Source organism: Maniola hyperantus, chromosome 1, assembly GCF_902806685.2.
Source record: "Maniola hyperantus chromosome 1, iAphHyp1.2, whole genome shotgun sequence".
NCBI classification, from domain to species: domain Eukaryota; kingdom Metazoa; phylum Arthropoda; class Insecta; order Lepidoptera; family Nymphalidae; genus Maniola; species Maniola hyperantus.
The window spans coordinates 12,682,345-12,703,205 of record NC_048536.1 but is presented as its reverse complement, the minus strand read 5'-3'; the positions used below and the strand labels follow the sequence as shown (position 1 = coordinate 12,703,205).

The 20,861-nt window shown below is 37.3% G+C and overlaps 2 protein-coding genes across 3 annotated transcripts; one reads left to right on the top strand and one right to left on the bottom strand.

Annotated features, from left to right (window-relative positions):
* The first annotated feature begins 2,328 nt into the window (after positions 1–2,328).
* On the top strand, positions 2,329–18,630 carry LOC117983862 (annulin-like). Of its 2 annotated transcripts, none has more exons than XM_034970493.2 (12): positions 2,329–2,753; positions 9,674–9,898; positions 11,220–11,498; positions 11,813–11,964; positions 12,802–13,042; positions 13,542–13,702; positions 14,876–15,061; positions 15,756–15,866; positions 16,108–16,287; positions 16,610–16,810; positions 17,119–17,361; positions 17,784–18,630. In XM_034970493.2, exons 1-12 carry the CDS (start codon positions 2,627–2,629, stop codon positions 17,973–17,975), a joined length of 2,298 nt encoding a protein of 765 aa, XP_034826384.1. In that variant the 5' UTR covers positions 2,329–2,626; the 3' UTR covers positions 17,976–18,630. The 2 variants fall into 2 exon arrangements, with proteins under 2 accessions (XP_034826384.1, XP_034826391.1); XM_034970500.2 differs by lacking the exon at positions 2,329–2,753 and adding an exon at positions 8,735–9,010.
* A 282-nt stretch (positions 18,631–18,912) lies between these two features.
* Positions 18,913–20,278, bottom strand: tilB (touch insensitive larva B). Its single transcript, XM_034970664.2, has one exon. The coding sequence runs from the start codon at positions 20,227–20,229 to the stop codon at positions 18,934–18,936; it is 1,296 nt and encodes a 431-aa protein (XP_034826555.1). The 5' UTR covers positions 20,230–20,278; the 3' UTR covers positions 18,913–18,933.
* Between the last annotated feature and the right edge of the window lie 583 nt (positions 20,279–20,861).

The window sequence follows — 20,861 nt, the reverse complement described above, 5'->3', positions numbered from 1 at the left end:
AACTGTAAGTACCCATGCAAAAAATCAAGTCGTCCGTTGCTCCGTTGTAACGTGATTGTAGGGCAAACCAACAAACAAACACACTTTCGCATTTATAATATGGGTAGTGATACCCATAATATAATCGATATTAGTATGAAATAGCGGACCGCCCCTGCTTCGCTCAGGAGGAATTTCTGAAAATCAAATTAAAGGGCATTTTCTCGTCTTCTTTTTCCCTAGGTAGATACCTACTATAAAATTTCGGCAGAAAACCCAAAATATCTAAACATTACTGTAAAATCATCGCAAAACGTGATTCAAATTTCAAAGTTCTTGTTATGTTTATGATAAATATTTCAAGGAAAGCGGAGTCACTATGAGGGAAGTTATGTTACCCCCCCCCCCCCCCGTTCCCACTTGTCGTCTTTTGTGGCTTGATGTTCCAGTGGCAGTACATTTTGAGTTGACACAAAATCGGTTTCCGACAAGTGTGAATAGCTTCATATAAAATGTTCTGCCACTGGACATCCAATTTCAATCCGGACCCTACAAACGATAAGTATTAAGTAGGAACGGGAGGTTAGAAGATACGTCAACTCTACAATGCCATTTACTGATTTATGTATTTGGTACTTAATAAAATAACTTACCTACTACAAAATCATAGCACAAACCACACTAACGTAACTCAAAGTTCTTGTTAAATTATATTATAATTTCAAGGAAAATGTATTACTTAGTAGTGAAAATGGCACGAGGATTACGTCGAACCCATTTACAGGAAAATCGGTAACCATTCAAGTCTAAGGAATTTCATTCACGTTTAATTAAAAGGTAAACAGCTATCATGAGACCTTCGGCGTAAGTTGCCATTGACATCATATGTGTCGCTCGATGCTGTTTGGGTGATGTCACGGAGTAGTAAATTAACATAATCGTGTGTATACTTTGTGGATGTATCACGTTATCAAACATTGTTACCTGTTATCTAATTTAATATCTTATACAATGGTTCCTGATCTCGTAAGATCAGAATAGATTTCAGTTCTTTACGCGACAGGTCGAGATAGCAATCGGGGAAGGAATGCCTTCCACACCCGCACAGCCTCCAAGCTAACCCGCTGCGAGCGAGCGCGGGTGACGTGCGGGCATGGGTGGCTTTTCCAACATCAATGCGTGCGGGTGCGCGGGACGTCCCCCCGCCTCGTAGCCCGATTACCATCTCGACCTGTCGCGGACTGTAGGTATAGTACGCGAGATGGTTTTCGGGGTGGGGACGCCCAGCACACCCGCACTACCCCGGTGCTGGATAGCGCTGGTGTCATGCGGGAGTGCGGGGCGTACCTCCGACTCATACTCCGATTGCCATCTCGACCTGTCGCGGACTATAGGTACCTACCTATTGTATGATTTGAAAATAAGTACCTAGGATTCAATTGTTTCTAGTAAAATGCTCTTCACCATTATGAGATAAACAAGTAGGTAGGTACCTAGTAGTAATAAATTAAGTAACCCGGTTTTTTTTGGAAATCCTCTTTATTCTTGGATCTGAATAGGTAGATCTACCCATCTAGATAACAGTAACTACAGAATTTAGGGCCTAGGTATGATTCAATACACAACATTAGGTAGATATTATGTCATGTAGTAAGCATGTAGATAAGTACATACCCAAGTAACATTGCAGTGTCAGTACATAAACAATTTAGACGACTGATGAGTGTCAAAGGTAAAGCTAGACGTTGAGGGCAATCATGATGAGAAGAAAAAAAAGTTATCTACTAAGGAAGAAAAGAGAGAGAGAAAGAAAAACTCGAGGGACCACACCGAAGCAAAGCATAATGCAGTTCTGTAAGTGGGAAGTTAATTTAAATCCTCCATCTTAGACTGCATCATCTCTTACTACCAGGTCAGAAACTTGTAACGGTATAAAAAAGGCTAGGTACGGTAGGTATGCCACACAACTCCAAAGATAATGTTCTCAAAGCTTGAACGTCCATCTAATTTTTCCACTCTACTCGTAGCTCTAAATCACTGGTATTGTCATAATATTGGAATGCTCTTCTACCTAACCTTATTAGGAAGGTGTGAGGTAAGCTTGATGACCTGAACTTCTTAAGACCGCAAGCCCCTGTATCCTTGACATACCAAGGGACCTGTGAAATGCCACCGAGTACCTACCGAGTACACCGACCTCGGTGACTAATATAGTGATGGATTATGATTCAATATTACGTTGTACTTTGTTGAGCCATCCCTTGCCTAAACCCACGACCTGATAAGAGGTCACGTATGAATAATTTTATAGGTATTAAGGTACCAAGGATGGCACTGCACAGTCCACAATTAACTGATCAGATGAATCGAAGCTCGCGAGTAGAACGCACGCGTCGATTGTGTTAATCGGCATTATACCATTAATTGGATATTAATAATTTTTAAGTGGGTTATGTTGTTTTGGCCACCACTAATTTAGCCTTTGTTTACTCATGGCCGACTAGACTGTTCAAACGTTGTGTGAATTTCAGTGGTTCAAAAGATGATCTAAGCGTTTGATATGAAATCTTGATAATTAGTGTTAAAGTGGTAATCTTAAAACAATCGTTAATTAAATCTTGGGATCCATGATTTGTTGATAAGTGAGATGGGTGCAGTGAAGAGTAAGCTCGCGATGTGGTGCCCGCCTCGGTGCGGATGCTGCGGACATCGGAGAGCTGATTCTTATGACCTAAAAGATCTTCCACGGCCTCCGCAGTTGGATACCGGTGTCAGTAAGTACCTACTTACAACTATTTTCATAACAATAAGTCTGATGCATCAGCTGTTTTCCATATGTTGTCCGGACATAATAAGTCATAATATATGAAAATCATTTTTAGGGTTCCGTACCCAAAGAGTGCCAACGGGACCCTATTGCTAAGCCTTCGCTGTCAGTCTCTCGCTGTTCGTATTCATCTGACATCTGTCTAGAAAACAAGAACAAGGGACTAAGATCTACGACATCGTCATTGTCGGGGATTGTTTTGTCCCAGGTTCAATATTCAGTTCAGTTTAGGAAAATCGCGATAATAGGTATATATACTTATCTAGTTACTTACTCCCGTATAAGTGCTGACCTGGACTTTATGGTATGCCATGAAGTCTAGGTTGACACAGATCAGCACTTCTTCGATGTGGTCGATGCAGCCTAATCCTTCAGTAGCGTTTTCAGTAGGTACCTATTGGGAAAGGCGTTACGTGCGCTCTTGTGGCTCTCACAGCTAGTGTTTGTCGGTCTAGTGGAATGCGATCACCTCCCAAATATCAAAACCTATATCCTATGGCTTGACGTAAAGAAAAAATCTTATCCTTTTTTACCGACTTCAAAAAAGGGGGAGGATTAATCGAAGACGCCTGGACCGATTTGGAAAATTCTTTTTTTGTTTGAAAGGGTATACTTCCCAGGTGGTTCCATATAAATTTGGTGAAGATTTGATGAATATCTTCGAAGAAGTGGAACTCCTCCACGGATAAGAGTAAATTGCTCACGAAAAGTGTACTTAATAGCTTAATAAACACTAGGTTTTCAACCAAACATAGCATATTTTAATACGTGATGCCACTAAAAATTGTGAAATAGTTTTTTTTTCAAAAAAAAAAACCGACTTCAAATACCTGACCACGAACACTAAAATTTATAAAAATTATATTATTATATACTTATTAGGTATGGATTTTGGAGCCGGCGCCAATAATAATTATTAGCTGCGCAAATCGTCTACACTTGTTTTTTGAAACTCCACAACGGCACCTCATTGGCACCGAATCCAATAATATTATTTTAACTCTTGTATCCATAATATATTCGGTAGTAAATATTTTTTGTTTTAGTGTTCGTCGTCGTCGTTTTTGAAGTCGGTTTTTGATTTTAAAGAATTGTTCCTTTTTCTTTGTCAGCCCTTATTTATCCATTGTTGGACATAGGCCTCCTCACCTGTATGTCATTCTTTCCGATGTTGGGCGAGGTTTTTCGCACAAGCTTGGTGATGTCGTCGAACGTACAGATGGTTGACTTCCAACGTTTCTCTTTAGCAAAGAGGTCCATCTGTCCATCTGTATGTCCTGCCTCAGAAGCAGAACAACAACGATATGTCCTGCCCATTTCAACCTTGGACACTTTCAAAGCAATGTCAGTTAGTCCCGTTCGTTAGTAGATTGTGGTGTTTGGCACACGGTAAATGAGCGTTCTTATCCTAGAATTATACAAAATTATATGTGTCCAAGTCTTTAAATCATAGGATTAATAGAGACAAGGAAAATCGTAATAAGTAGTTAAGAAGAATATGTAGATACTCGATACTTAATACCCACTTAGCTTAGCTATAACATGATACAAAAAATACCTGTAATAGAACATAAAGCAATAAATACCTAGGCTATAGGTACTTACATAATCAATGTCATTAAATTCTTGAACTTCGTGTCAGTGTGAGATAAAATAATTAATCGGAGTGTAGTATTAAAATTGTTGAAAGGGATCTACTTACCTATCTATTCTTGAAAAAGATTGATTTCCTCTGCAGTGTAATAGATTGAGCTGGATAAACAACATTGAATCGAGTCCGTAACTGGATGCATAACCGAACCCTGTGCAGATGCACATGCTTCGGTCTTAGAGGTATCGGAGTTAGCTAATGTGCCATAGTCAGTTTGCCCCATGTTCTACGTAGGTATTCTAAATTCATTATCTCATATATATTTAAATTATACGTATAAGTATAGCGCTAACTTGAGTATTTTAGTTTTAGAGGCTCATAACGTCGTTTTGGTCTACATTTGGGACTTGCCTGGCTATTGAAAAAGAACTAAAAATATCGTGTCGTACGGTGTACCTATTTAGTTAAAACAGTTTGTCTATAAATCTACTCATAAACAACGATTTATGTAATATGTTATAGTCTGCATTATTCATGCATTATTGTACGAAGCTAATGACAATGTGAGACAAACGAATAAAAATCACAATGAAATTTACGAACCTCTGTCCTTTGATGTTGGCCAAAAATAAAACACTCGCGGTTTTCTGACGTTTTCGTGGATATCTCAATGGTTTCGACACCAATAGTTTGCTTTAATTCTTAGCACTGGCACTGGTCTAAATATGTGAGGAATTGCGTAATCAATTTACATTTACGCAGAAACACCTTGTCTTGACAATTTCAGATTTACTATTATACCTATTGCTTTAACACAAAATACTTAAATTCGCGGACGAAATCGCGGAAAAAGCTAGTAGGTAGTTACCTATCATAAAAGTGATCTAACCCGAGCTCTACATCCGGAATCTTTAGCTAAAGGCATGTATGTTATTGTGACTTAAAACTTGGAAAATTCTCTAGGAAAACAACTAGAGATTCAGAAATAGATACCTACATAATGTTACACCTATAGGTTTGTTAAAAAAGACATGACAGATAGATAAACATTTATATTATGCTATTCAGAAAATGGAGGAAAAGCCAAAATATCGTTAACGTTCATTTATTTATCGTGTTACGGCCTCTGCCTGTCCCCACAATGGAGCCCGGGTCCTGGGGCCCATGAGCAGGACCGCGCCCAGACAGGCTAGGGGCAGGGTCGCACTAACAACCAAATCGGCTGATCGATCTGTGGAGAAATAGAGACGTGCATAGGCAATATCACTTACCTTGTAGATGTCGAGTCTCCTAGAGAGTAGACCAGCTCGTTTGTCTAGGCAGTGTGAGTAAATGACAGTTAGAGTGTAAATGTGGGTGTCTTGAGCTGAGTCATTATAATCATATTTTTAAAAAATATTAAAAAAAAAAAATAACAAAACCAACAATAAATAAAATAACAGAAACATTCCTCAAACATAATCAAATCGGCGTAGGAATAGGAATTGGAAATATCGTTATTATTCACATATATTTATTTATTTATTTTATCAAAATTGTAAAAATTGTATAGTTCGAGCGATGACGAACTTGACCTCAGATACCTGATCAGCTGACATGCGTAAAAAATATGTGTAGCCATAAACAAGTGATGAATTCTGGCGGGAAACTAGTCTGGTCCAGTAACTTGAAAAATGAAATGCGTGGTCGTGCGCATGCCGTTCAAGGTGAACCGGTGCACGCGCGAAGCCTACATACCTACATCTGAATGATCTTCCTTTAACGGGACCTTCAATCCTATGCATTGGATATAAAGTTTAAATTACAATGTGACATCAGAAAGAATGCTAGACTTAAAGGACTTATATTATGATAACTTTACTTCTCCGGTGACAGATTATAGTGGTAGGTATATATTTACTTATCTTGTAAGGCTTGAAAGAGTCTGATTGGTAATTGATTGATTAGTTCGGATTAGGTACATCCGCTTATTCCAACAATCTGAAAATTAGATAGGATAGATAAGAAATTCATTTTTCTCTTTGTTTTATAAGAAAGCTCAGTGTCACTTAGCGAACGTTGGAAAGAGCTATGCTTGGAGTTTCTATACGTGGTCAAATCAAAAATGAGGAAATCGGTAGAGCAGATTGTATCTAACCGATATAGCTCAAAGAGTTACGAAGCTGAACCTGAAGTAGAAATGGGCAGGCCACATAGTTCGAAAAACTGATAGACATTAGGTGCTCGAATGGCGACGGCCTCGCACCGGAAAGCGCAGTGTTGAAAGACCGCCCAGTAGGTGGACAGACGATATCAAACGAGTTGCAGGGACCAGTGCGTGTGGAAATCCCTACAAGAGATCTTTATGTTTAGCAGTGGACGTCTGACCGTACCACCGTACCAAGTGTCAGAGGATTTAGGGTTCCATTCCATACGCGAGATGCAGTGAAGGTAGTCACAAGGCTTTGGTTCAAAGTCATAAGTTTTTAGGGGTCCGTACCTCAAAAGGAAAAACGGAACCCTTATACGATCACTTTGTTGTCTGTCTATGAGGGTCGGATTCTATGAGGGTTCCGTTTTTCCTTTTGAGGTTAGGAACCCTAAAAATCAAGTCATGTCTTGGATTTGCCTGCCTACTTGAATTGAAATCTTAGCTAAACAAAAATTAACTTTTTTGTTACTTTGTTAAAAGATCTAGGTATTATTACTGTGATGATCTTACCTGTTGCCTATGCAGTATGCAGAAACCTACGCGTGCGTGGGAAACCTAACTCTGCCAGTCAGGCCTTGATTGGATAGTTTATGCATCCAGATATAGATGTTTTCACCCACGCTAGTAGGTAATTAATGCCATATTAAACTGTATAAGATCGTGCCGAACGATTTTTTTGGTCATCTCAAATCAGGCATTTTGGAAATATCCTAAACTAAACTTTTCAATTAAAATGAAGTAGGTATAAAAGCATCATATTGGAAAAAATACGATCTTCTCCTATACTTACTTGCTTACCTGTGTACTTTATAACCCAAATTTTTATCAAACCACACAGGCAGAAATACATATGTACCGAAAAGTAAATTTTGTTTGAAAAATGACTTACCAAACTACAATTTCCTAGTAAGAAAAAAAAATCATTGATGCCAAATTGAGATATATTACGATTGAATGGTACTAATTGACCTATGGTCATGAAAGGGTCAGCTTTGTTCGTTATGCCTCGAGGACAAGCGCAAGATAGTAGGCGATATACTATAAATCAAGTCTACAAATGAGTGATCTCAACATCTTTTAACATGGAAGGCAAATAGTTGCATATTTATAATCTTTTCTTAAGGTAAGGCCTTTTTTAGTATATTTCTTGAAAATCGCTACAGACATACCGTACCAAGTTCCAGTTAGTTAATAACTGATGATGGCATTTCCTAAAATAATTTTATTTTAAGTTCCACTAGCATGCAAGACTTTTCTAAAGAAAAACAGACGCAGATGCCTGCGATTCCGTTCGCGTCCGCGTGAATTTAGGGTGTTTTAAAAATCTCTTCCATCTCTTTGATTTTCCGGAAAAAAGTAGCCTATGTCCATCTCCGGTGTGCAAGCTATCTCTTGTATCAAATTTTGTGAAAATCAGTTAAACGGTTCATCCGTTTAATCGGTTTCTTGTTGGTTCTTCTTGGTAGGAAAGGCATAATTCCGAACCAATGGTAGGTAGATGCATTTGAGAATTCAAAAGTAAATTAAGTATATTGAATAAAAAATGTTTATATTTTATAAACATTAATGTTCAGTTAACCATTGTCTTGCATTGTACTTGTCCATGCTATCGAGGTCCAGACAGAGAACCCTTTAAGTACATCTTTAGTAACTATGTACCTACTAGATGATGATGATGATGGATTTAGGTTTTTAAAATCCTGTGGGAATTCTTCAATTTTCTGGGATAAAAAGTAGCCTATGTCTTTCCCCGGGATGTAAGCCATCTCTGTACCAAATTTCGTCAAAATCGGTTGAACGGTTGAGCCGTGAAAACCAGACAGACAGTCAGACACACTTTCGCATTTATAATATTAGTATGGATTAGACCGACAAACACCATGGCAAACTCAATTTCCGATTGCCTATTTCCAGATAGATTTCAATCTTTATGAAAACCATTTGACACCGCTTCAGATTTATTTACCTACTCCTTGTGACTCAGGATCTTTGGAATTACTTTTTTGGTCATAATTTTCATTAGGAGACATGAGTAATCTCTGAGTTCCGTCAATGAATAGATTCAAGAGTATTGCATTGTAGCACTTTCAGCCATGTTTACTTCGTGACATCACCGAGAAGTAGGAGTATTATAGATGGAGCCTAGAGCGGCAACTAACAGTCCATGACGGCATTTATGAGGAACTACACGTTTGTTCAATCAATTAGCATCCTCTAGAACCGAATCGTGTAGTTACCAAATAACGTTCGAATCGATAAAGATGATAAAAGTATAGCGTTCTGAAATAATTATGATTGATTGAAAAAAAAGTTAAAAGCGCGTTAAGTGTATTTTAAATTATCAGAATGGAGTACATTAAGAACTTGTGGAGGCATTGGTTTGGGGGACGACAGAAGTACATCATTATACCATTTCAACCAGGTAAACCTCAAAGATCAAAGACATCTTGAAAGTCTGCGCCATTTAAGTGCTCTCAAAATTATCTCTACTTACTTTCAGAAAAATGTTTGAAATGCTAAGAATGAAAAAATATTTTGTGTTATTAGTTATCTGTCGATAAAGTTAGCGTGATTCGTTTGTGGTTAATTTACTTGGCTCGAACCCAAACTTGCAAGGCGCGAAAATTTTTAGCGATGACGAGAAATGATTAAAGAAAACCGAACATATTTTTCATGTTACGTCATATCAGAATATTAGATTTTAAGAAAATTCCGAATATTAATACATAATAATTGAGAGAACGTATTGATTTTTAAGTGATCGCTTAATAAATAACATATTATAACTAATAGATAGCGATATCAGCTTTATCACTTTAAAAAAAATACAAATCCTAGTATAGTACGCAACAGGTCGAGATGGCAATCGGGGCATGAGGCGGGGGGCACCCAGCACACCCCCACGTCATCACCCGCGCTTTTCCGTGCCGGGTTAGCGCAAGGAAGTGCGGGTGTACGGGGCATCCCTATCCTGATTGCTATTTCGACCTGTCGCGTACTATATTGTGTTAGTCATGTTTATTTAAGATCACTTTAATTAGATGTATTTTGCTTACTACTAATACATATTTAATTGTTTATTCAGATGTCATCGACGGAACGAGACAAGGCGTCCTCGCAGTGCAAGGTATCGACTTCTGCGTCGAAACTAATGGGGAAAATCATCATACAAATAAATTCAATCTCATGACAAGAGACGTTGACAAGTGTTTGGTTGTGAGACGAGGTCAGGCCTTCAAATTGGATATTCTGTTAAGCCGGCCGTACGATGCTAACCGAGATGCTGTTTCCTTCATCTTCTATGTGTCAGGTATGCCTATTGATTATTACGAATAATTATATTAATAAAAAACCGGCCAAGCGCAAGTCAGACTCGCGCAGCGAGGGTTCCGCACTGCAGTCGTATTTTTTCGACATTTTGCACGATAAATCAAAAACTATTTGGCATAAAAATAAATGTAATCTGTTTTAGAATGTACAGGTAAAGCCCTTTCATAAATGATACCCCGATTGGTATATTAATCTTAGGTACTTTGAAAGTTGAAAATACTAATTATTTGTTCATGAACAGATGTTATTATTTTGGGGTGTAACAACAAATTCACGGTTTTCTGATTTTCCCCTTACGTTTACTATAAGACCTATACCTACGTGCCAAATTTCATGATTCTTGGTCAACTGGAAGTACCCTCTAGGTTTCTTGACAGACACGACAGACAGACAAAGAAGTGATCCTATAGGGGTTCCTTTTTTTTATTTGAGGTACGGAACCCTCATAAATCAATGCAGGTACGACTAAATTAAATTTAACTAAGGTCTATGGAGTATGGATGGACTATGAGTCATGAACCTAGTTAAATAAGGTAGGTAGGTATAGTTACCTAATTAGTTACTATGTATCTACAAAACTACGATTAAATGGGTAAAAATAAAATTCTTAAAATAAATGATTATCAAGACTGGGATGTTTTTGACCATAGCTTGGATGCAAGAAATTTGAATTATGGCCCGTTGTGTCCTATTAATTTTTATGGGACAAAAACTAACATTAGCATTAAGTTATTGTCTCTTTGAAAATAATATGTGATTGAACATGAATTCTGATCTCAGAATTTTCATTCTGTCATGCTAATCATGAATAATATTCCCGTTTCCCCTCCAACTAAGCGTAAAGCTTTTGCTAGGAGTAGGTACGATAATAGTGCAACGGGTGGGGTTTGAACTGCCGACCTTTCGGATTTCAGTCCACGCCTTAACCGTTGAGCTATTGAGGCTCATTAAAATGTTTCTTATATTCCTAAAAAGAATGCTACTCAGGACCAAGGTTTTTAGTTAGACTTTAGTTTAGTCCTATGTAGCATTCTTCATATACCTAACTCAGTACCTAGGTGTAAAGTATAAAGGTGATAAGGATAACTCAAAAAATATTTTTTGCAAATAACGGCTTTTTAGTTAAAGGACGGCAGCATTGCAGTTTTTAACTCTGGAGTGCAGTCTGTAAATAATTGAAGTTTGATGCTGAAGAGAAGCTTTGGTGAATCAATTTGCTGATATGCACATAAATAATTACAGCAATGAGTCAGTGTTTATTTATAGTATGATAAAGATATAAACGGAATGCTTTCCAACAGATGTGGAGAGACGTGGGCCATCCGACGATACGTCGGCAGCTGTACCTATGTTGGAGAAAGGATCGGAAACCTCGGGTGCATGGAATGCTGTGTACGAAGGTCAAATGGATTCGCATCTCATGGTGGCGGTGACCCCGGCTGCAGACTGTATTGTTGCTGCTTGGCGTCTCGACGTTGATACTAAATTGAACGCGGGTGGATCGCTCAGTTACACACACCCACTGCCTATTTACGTGCTGTTCAATCCTTGGTGTTTGAATGATAGCGTTTACATGCCAGGTGAATTACTTCTATCTGATGTTTATGTTAATGCAAATATTCAACTTTTTACAAAAATCACTCAAAACTGATTTAGATTTTATAATTCCGATTTTTCAATTGTTTATAGAACTTTTAATCATTCCAAACCTACTAAGATGTTATTCCGATAAGCGTGCAGGTGTCGTTCCAATTTTGATTCTCAGTAAGATTTTAATTTGACATAACTTTCCGAAAAATGATGCATCTCAAATAACATGATGAGCCGGGAAAAGCTAGCAAACAGACAGACACACTTTCGTATTAATAATATTAGTATGGATTTTCCTATATAGGTCACAGTCATCGCGAGGAGTACGTGCAAGATGACGGTGGACTCATGTTCCGAGGAGTGTACAATAGAATCAAACCCACGCCATGGAATTATGCGCAGTACGAGAAGGATATATTGGAATGCGCGCTATATCTAGTCAGAGAGGTTGGAAAGGTAAGATCTGCCCCCCAATTGTGTGATCGCTAGCAAATGGTGCCCCTTAATTGGCAGTGAAAAATAGAAATATCGAATCAACCAATCAAATGGCAGAATTTTCTGTCGATTACGATAACAATGAATGAGTTTTTGTTTCAAAATTGGAGGGCTGTTTTGTTATAAGTACCTAAAATATTTTATGAAATAAGCATTTAGATTTAAGACGCAAAAAAAATTGGCAAAGCAAAAGAATATCATTTCAAGAATAATATTTTCCAATGCTTTTTGAATGTCCTAAATTCTATGGCTACTTAGTTGGTATTTTCTTTCAATGTATCTAGGTTGCTACTTTATGCATTAATCATCAATTACTCCATTATCTTCGGTAAATGGGGAAGAGGTTATCAATGTGAGTAACGTTATCTATTCGCAAGGAAGTGAAAGGAATTTTACCTTTACGAACATTATTGTACCAATTTACTTATTATGTACTTATATTCTGCTTTAAAAGATAGTAGATAAAAATATTAATACATTCTATCAATTATCTAATATCAAAAACTACAGAAATAATAAAATACCTAATGCCGTCTTTTATCTAAAAAGCTGTTACACCTGCAAGCAATATTTTTTGAGTTATGGGAACTTTCGGAAATTAATGTTTCTACAAAATAATGCTAAAGGCTATGTAGGACTAAGATTTTAAATTCGTTTTTAGTTTGGTCCTAAGTAAAGTAGCATTATTTTTCAGAAATATTTTTGAAAATTTTCACGTTTTTAGCGATAGCTCAAAATTATTTTTTGCAGTTTGTTCTTTTTAGTTACCTAAGGGAAAAATTGCTAAATTGCTTACAGGTTAAAGGCCGAGCGAGAGGAGATCCTATCAGAACAGTGCGAGCATTGTCTGCCGCGGTCAATGTTCAAGACGACAACGGTATTTTGTTCGGAAACTGGGCCACAGAGCTGAGCGACTACAGTGGAGGCACACACCCACTCAAATGGGTCGGATCTTTAGCCATCCTGCAGAAATACTATGAAAAGAAGAAGCCAGTGAAGTACGCGCAATGTTGGGTGTATGCGGGTGTTTTGACAACAAGTAAGTTCCAATCCAACGTTCATCCAATCCAAAGTTTTGCATATAATAGGTACTAGAGACTGGTTTCTATTCTGGTAGAGCTACATTGATCCAGAAAACTACGTAGGTAAGTATTACAAAACGATTTTGAGTCGGAACATCGTGATGTCTTATAATTGTGAAACCACGATGGTAAAAATGATGGAACGTGACAGACTTTTTTACAAATTAATGCTGCTTCTGCTATAATGGGTAACTAACTAGTTAAAATTACGTGTTGCGTCTAATATTTCAATATTACCTATTTATATTCTTATGAATCGAACTAAGCAACTGCGGAGTTTCTTCCTTAGTAGACTCTCTATTCCGAATCAGAGGTAGAGTCACAAACGCTGCATAAGAAACACTAGTTGTAGTATGTCCTACATAAAATAAATAAATTTTGATATTTTTTTTGATTTAGTTTGTGGTCGATAAAAACGAAATAAATATTTCAACGGCTATTACTCATTTGTTTCAGTCTGCAGAGTATTAGGTATTCCATGTAGACCAATCACAGGTTACGACGCGGCACACGACAGCCAGGGAAGTCTAACCATTGACATCATCAAGGATGAGGACGGCAACACCCTGGAAGAGTTCACAAGGGACTCCGTATGGAATTACCACGTTTGGAATGAGGTAAGCTGTATTTAGAACTTAATAGAGCCGTTATTTAGTGGTTAAGAGCAATCACGTAAGTCAATAAAATTGTTTGGCAACGAATATTAATAGAATGCTATACTTTATCGGTTTCGCTGCATCTGTTTCATATAAAACTATTCTTGGTAAGAGCATTGACTGAACTTGGTTTAGGTAGGTACATATTAATGAAAGAACGCTTTATTTGCGTAAGTGGGTAGGTACTAGGTAGCGTAACACATACACATTATTCTGATAAAAATTTTGCTACGTAAGATTTGGTAGATTATACAATTATTATAGATACCTATTTTGCTCGAGGTCCGTTAAAATATACTGGAATGCAGAGTACAGAGTAGAGTTGGTAGGTATGTACAAAATATGATAAACAATAGATTATTTCATTGCGAGAGTTTTATCGCTATCGTATACTGTGGAAAATGGTTATGAACATGGTCGCTAACTATCTATTAAAAGCTCAGAGTCCCTCAGCGGACGATGGAGAAATTTAAGCTTGGGGTCTATCGTAGGAGAACGAGATTAACCTACATATTAGCCTAAGCGGGTACGAAGCTGAAGTGGCAATGAGCAGGGCACATAGTTTGAAAAACTGATAGACGTTGGGGTGCCAAGAATGGCGCCCTCATACCGGGAAGCGCAGCGTTGGAAGCCTGCACACTAGGTAGACAGACATCGCTGGATCAGGCGGTGCAAGAGCGTGGTGTGTGGAAGTTCTTGCAAGAGACATATGTCCAGCTGTGGACGTCTATCGGTTAACGATGATGATATTGTCGAAAATCTTTTATCTACTAATAAAGTTCAAACTCCATACAATACGGTATTTGACAGCTAGTCAAATCGGTGACTTTTTATCAAACGTCAAAAGGCGCGCTTACTTAGTATGCGAGATTCTATGAAATACTGGAATGTGACGTCTTTTTAGTTTAATCGATAATTGTACACTATACTGGATAATGGTTCTTACACTTAAAACTAACAAAGGGCGTGGATTTTACTTATTTTAGAAGATCCTCTATTTAATAATCACTGAGAAATAATTTATTTTTGATATAGTCAAATACTCTTATGTAGATGTACCTCAATCAACGATCTCGGTGTACTTGTGTCTGATGGGTATCTTTGTATAACTTTTTGTCCTATTTATAATTATAGGTGTGGATGGATCGTCCTGACCTAGGCGCCGAATATAGCGGCTGGCAAGCAATAGACTCCACGCCTCAAGAAACCTCAGAGGACGTGTATCGCTGTGGACCGGCCTCCTTACGAGCAGTGCGTGATGGTGACATCCAGAAACCATACGATACTACCTATGTCTTCGCGCAAGTGAACGCCGACAAGGTGGGATACTGAGCCCCGTTTAATTCAATAAATAATGATATTTTTACACAAACATCCATCTATACTAATATATACTAATCCATCCATAGTCCATACTAATATATACTAATCTATCCATACTAATATACTTATACTAATACTAATTACTAATTACTGATAATAATATAAATGCCCAACAGTTTAACCGATTTTGATGAAATTTGGTACAGAGCTAGCTTACACCCCAGGGACGGACATACAGGCTACTTTTATCCCAGAAAAAGAAAGAGTTCCCACGGGATTTTTCAAGGCCGTACGTTTGACCGATTTGTATGAAATATGGTACAAAGGTAGCTTGCATCCTGGAAGTTGACACAGGCAATTTTTAATCCCGGAAAATCAAAGAGTTGATGTACATAGGTACTAAGCTAGATTTAAGAAGTGGGTACCTGAGTATCGAAGAACCAAGAAGCATAAACTTTGGTCGGCTACTTGGTTCCTGAGCACTACGAAGCTCTGTCCTTTTTTGTTATGGCTGAATGAATGATATTTATTTATTTATTAATTTTACATAGGTAGGTAGGTATGAATTTATGAATAACCTACTTGAATACTTTGTAAAAAAGAAAACAGCCTTGTTATGATCGTTCAATATTTTATCACATTCTGCGATATTTTTTTTCTCAAATTAAAATAAATCTAACTGTTGTTTTAGGTTCTGTGGAAATATTTCGGTGAAATCCAACCGTTAAAACTTTTAGCACGTGATACAGTATCAATTGGACAAAATATTTCTACAAAAGCAATTGGCCGTATGGAACGAGAGGTATGTATTACTATCCATTATTTTTAACCAATACAACCTGTATTAACTTTTTTGAAGCTTATTCGTATTTTATTGTTTGTAACGCCTGGTTAACTTTATTATCAAATTTTCTTAACACACGCTCTGCTTTTCTAAAGCTCAAGGCTATTTGAAACGAATAAGTAAGAATAATAAGTAAATATTTGCAAAATATTAGGTAACTACATAGTAGCTATTATATTTTATTATTTATCTTTCACAGGATATCACGAGTCTATATAAGTACCCCGAACGAACGCGAGAAGAGCGCGACACTATGGAAAGAGCACTCCGCAAATCTGAGAGTATTTTCGCAAGATACTACCTCAATGATGCCTACAATGAAGTCACTATCGATTTCGAACTTAGAGATGATATCAAAATTGGCCAGGACTTCAATGTGGTAAGTAAAAAATAACGTGTGCATCCATTTTTTAACCGCCTTCAAAAAAGGAGGACGTTCTTAATTCAACGCGTAATTTTTTTAGACAGCTGAAACTTAATTAGAGATAAGAAACGTTTTTTGTTTGATAATGAAGCTTGCAGTGACGTCGACGTAGAAAATTAAGTACGCGACAGGTCGAGATAGCAATCGGGGTATGAGGCGGGGGGATGCCCCGCACGTTACCCACGCTATCCCGCACCGGGTCACCGTAGGGGCCACATCCACATCTCGATCTGTGGCGTTCTATACTTAGTACTTATACTTACTTTCTGTGTTCCAGGTTCTGCACATTAGGAATCGTTCCAGTATAGATCAGTATCACGTAAAGGGAGTGCTACGGGTGGACACGGTGACCTATACGGGAGTGACGGGCAGTGGAGTCAAGAGGCACGAGTTCGATAAGGTGGTAGCGCCAGAGGCGAAGGAAAATATCACAGTCAACGTCACATTCGATGATTATTACAAGAAATTGGTTGACCAGGTAAGGTGTAGTAGTACTAGTATATGCGTATTGGTAGACTTCACACACCTTTGAGAACATTGTGGAGAACTCTCAGGCATGCAGGTTTTCTCACGGTGTTTTCCTTCACCGTTAAAGCAAGTGATATTTAATTACTTAAAACGCACTTAACTCCGAAAAGTTAGAGGTGCGTGCCCGGGATCGAACCCCCGACCTCCGATTAGAAGGCGGACATCCTAACCACTAGGCTATCACAGCTTCTCGTCGGCGGATTCAAGTCGGGGGTTATACTGCATGTCTATTATTAACTTTAAAATTTTCTTTCACAGGCATCTTTCAACATAGCGTGTTTGGCGACGATCGTAGAGAAGAACTTCGATTATTTCGCACAAGACGACTTCAGAGTTCGGAACCCTGACATCAAGATTTCTATAGACGGAAAACCAGAAACACGGCAAGAGTGCACGGTTATTCTGAAGGTGGAGAATCCTTTGCCAATACCTTTGAAGAATGGCAAGTTCTACATCCAAGGGACGGGACTTGAGAAGCAGATGAAGATTGAGCTTACTGAGGTATGAAATTAAATTATACTAGAAATATTTTTATAATTTTTATAGTGTTTTTTACCTACACTTTAAGGGAATTTATAAATAATTTTAAATGTATATCAAAAATTGCGGACCGGCAGAAATCAAACCCGCGTCTCCTGGGATCGCGCCCGACGCTCTCACGGATAAAAAATTACAATTAATTCAAATTAGGTTTCTTTTGCGATCAACGAGTCTTCTGACGCAGAGACCTCCTTCAGGTGTTTTCAAATGAGTCTGTTTTGAGCTTCTCTTGTCCGTAGTGGACCATATAGTTGTCTCGTGTCCCAGACGTCTGCTTTATGTCATCAACCCAGCACTTCCGTTGTCTCCCCCTTTTTCGCTTTAAGCCATCCCTAACTTCCCATTTAGTCATAGCTGCTAAAATTATTCGGCTTTTATTACAGAATGTGGCTCCAGGTGCCATCGCAGAAGCGCAGTTCAAGCTCACCCCACCATGGGCCGGTCGATTTCAGATATCAGCCAAATTTACTTCCAAAGAAATGCGTGACGTGGACGGCTTCCATACGTTTATGGTCAAAGCTCTTGAAACCAATGGTATTCCATTAATAGACGCTAACGAAACAAGGCAGATTTAAAAAGTCAACGATCTAAACAGCCACAATAATGTACTATAGAGGAATTAAGTTCTGTATTTACAAATATTTATATTCAACCTTTTGAATTTTTAAGGGCCGATTTCACCAACGCAACATGAGTCTTATCCGAGAGTAAATTTCATATTTTGGCAGGGTTTCAATACAAAAACAAAACAGTCATTACTCCCAATTTATTCCTCGGTTTAAACGTCACTCGAGGTTAGTGAAATCGGCACTAAGTGTGATATAAATATAATACGAACTTGTATGTTTGTTTTGTGTTATTATATGTTAAACCTATTGGATAAGAGGCTGTATTAAATTTTGTGTTTGTAAAGCGTGAATGTGTATCTGTGAAGGGCGAATTGAAATGATTCTGGAATCTCAATACCGATCTAAGTAGGTATATAACAAAGTACCTAAATATTATATATTTTTATTCAGAAGTAGTAATAATATAACAGTGCACGGTATTAAATATTATAATTTATCAATATAATATGAACGGTAACAAATACCTAAACCTAATGTAATTATAATTGTGGTGCATTATTAATTTTTCTAAATGTCTGAATATGTCAATAATCTAGTTTAAACGGAAAAATGCCAGAAATGTTAAAATGTAAATACCTAATATTAGATTTGTTATAAAACTTTAAGAGCTTTTTAATTACCTACCTAAACGTATCGATAAAAGTTTTATTTCCAGGGTTTAACAAAATTGGAGTTAATAGTAGGTATGCAATGCGGATCGTGCTAATATGCTACATAGTTAGTAGGTACTGGAAATATTAGCGTATTACAACTTAATCATATTTAAGTTCATATATTAATATTAGTTACATAAAGATCTTTCACCTTGACACATGCAACCATCATATGCAACTATCTAGGAGTAAAATATTTAGATACCACATAATATATAATTTTACACTCCATAAATTAACTTATTGACACATTAAATAAGTTCAGGAACTTCTGGGTTGTCAACGAAGTCTGGAGAGGGTCGTTTACCCTCAAGTTTCAATCTTGGGTCTATGTAGTCAGGTTTTGATTTTGGTTGAGTAATTTTTGTAAAATCTAGTACGCTGTCAAAAGGCCCTATTTCTAATAATTCCCTTTTTGATTGTGCTATTCCAACTTGACAATCTTCTAATTTATGTTCAGTGTAAAGTTGTGTTATTTGTTTAATTTTCTTTGGAACAACATTTTTCTTTATGATGAAATTTGCTTTCGGCATCGTAATAACTAAATGTCCAGTAATTTGTGATCTTTCAGCTTTTGAGTTGGTTGTATTTATGTCTTCAGGAAGATGAAGTTGAAATATTTTGTCTCTGATTATAACTCTCACATAATTTGGCTGAATATCCACATCAAGTAGACTAGTGTCTAAGTGCTTGTACACGGCTAAATCTAAAATATATTTATCTGGCTCTTCATCACCAAACTTAAAATCTATTTTTGGTTGGTTTATATTGAATGGTCTGCCATCATCAGTAAGTAATTTATATTTTCGGTTTTCTTCTTTTTTCACGTCCGTCTCATAGCTTTTTAGTTTTAGCTGTCTCATACGTTCAATTTCATATCTGACTTCAGGAGCGTGTTCTGTTTTTTCAGCCCAAAATTTCTTATTTCTTTCCTCTTGATCCATGTTCTTGTAAATGTTTTCCCATTTATCTTGTATGTCTTTTTCAAGGCGTAATTTTTGAGCTTTCCTTTGAGATATATAAATGTTTTGCTCAAATATTATATCAGATCTAATAATAGCAAGATTCTGTAAAGCTTTAATGCGATCAGATCGTTCAATATCTTTACCGTCAAGTGAGTTAAGTTGAGGTAAAGTTCCGATTACAAAATCACGATAGTTTTCGTAGTCCGTACACGGATTTCCAGTTAAATATAAGTTTTCCAAATTGTAGTTATCCGTGAGACTCTCTACACTGACGATATCTCCAATAAAGTTAAGAGTTAGATCCAATTTTCGTAACGACTCACATCTTTCCAGATTTTCGATCACTTCAATATTGTTAAGAGCTAAATTCAGATAAGTTAAATGCTTTAATTTGTTCAAATTTTCTATTTTTGAAATTAAATTGCTTTGCATTAAAAGTATTCTGAGCTTTGGACACCAGTCTTGTAAATCTTCAATTTTTTCAATATTTTCTTGATGCAAAGCAATCTCTTCCAATGGGGCCAGCAAACAATCATGATGTTCTGCTTTCTTTCGCACCAAATCCACTGTTATATTCACCATTCCTCTTTAGAAAACTTTATTGCACAATGATCTCGAAAGACATTAACGATGTATTGGATGTATATAGGAAAATGACAACTAGTTCTTGACAACAGAGTCATGACTACTGTTGCTAAGTAACTTCGTCTAACGTTGACAGAGTAGAGTAGATAATATAAAGCCTCAACGGCTGTTTGTGATACTGACAATAATCACTGTCTAGGTCTAGTATCTGGTTTCCAAGGTCCAAGTCAGTATAAAATGACTTTGCAGTGCGGGGCGCTCCCTCCCCGATTGCCAAAGTGCGTCCTGTCGCGTACACATTATAACGGATAGGTGTATTTTAGGATAAGTCAATAAAATGAATACCTACCTATTTAAAGATGCTAGTAAAGTAATGAAGGGCAGGGCAATGATAGAATCAGCGAGATATGAAACGGTTATCTTTCCATCTCGGCAGCGGGTAATCCGTCATTTAACATTCCATCGGTGGCACCCGGCCCGTTCAACTCAAGCGTACTAAATTAATATCGCCTTGATGTAGAGGGTATTAAAATATTTTAAACGACGCCATTTATAATATGGCGTTCGGATATCAAGTCGCAAGAGCAGAGCATATTTTATTCCACGAAACTGCCAAAAGACAATGAGGA

Coding starts and splice junctions, on each gene's coding strand:
- LOC117983862 (XM_034970493.2), top strand. CDS start 2,627: ATGGGTGCAGTGAAGAGTAAGCTCGCGATGTGGTGCCCGCCTCGGTGC. Junction 11,499..11,812: donor TGATAGCGTTTACATGCCAG/GTGAATTACTTC, acceptor TTTCCTATATAG/GTCACAGTCATCGCGAGGAG. Junction 16,288..16,609: donor TTGGCCAGGACTTCAATGTG/GTAAGTAAAAAA, acceptor TCTGTGTTCCAG/GTTCTGCACATTAGGAATCG.
- tilB (XM_034970664.2), bottom strand. CDS start 20,229: ATGGTGAATATAACAGTGGATTTGGTGCGAAAGAAAGCAGAACATCAT.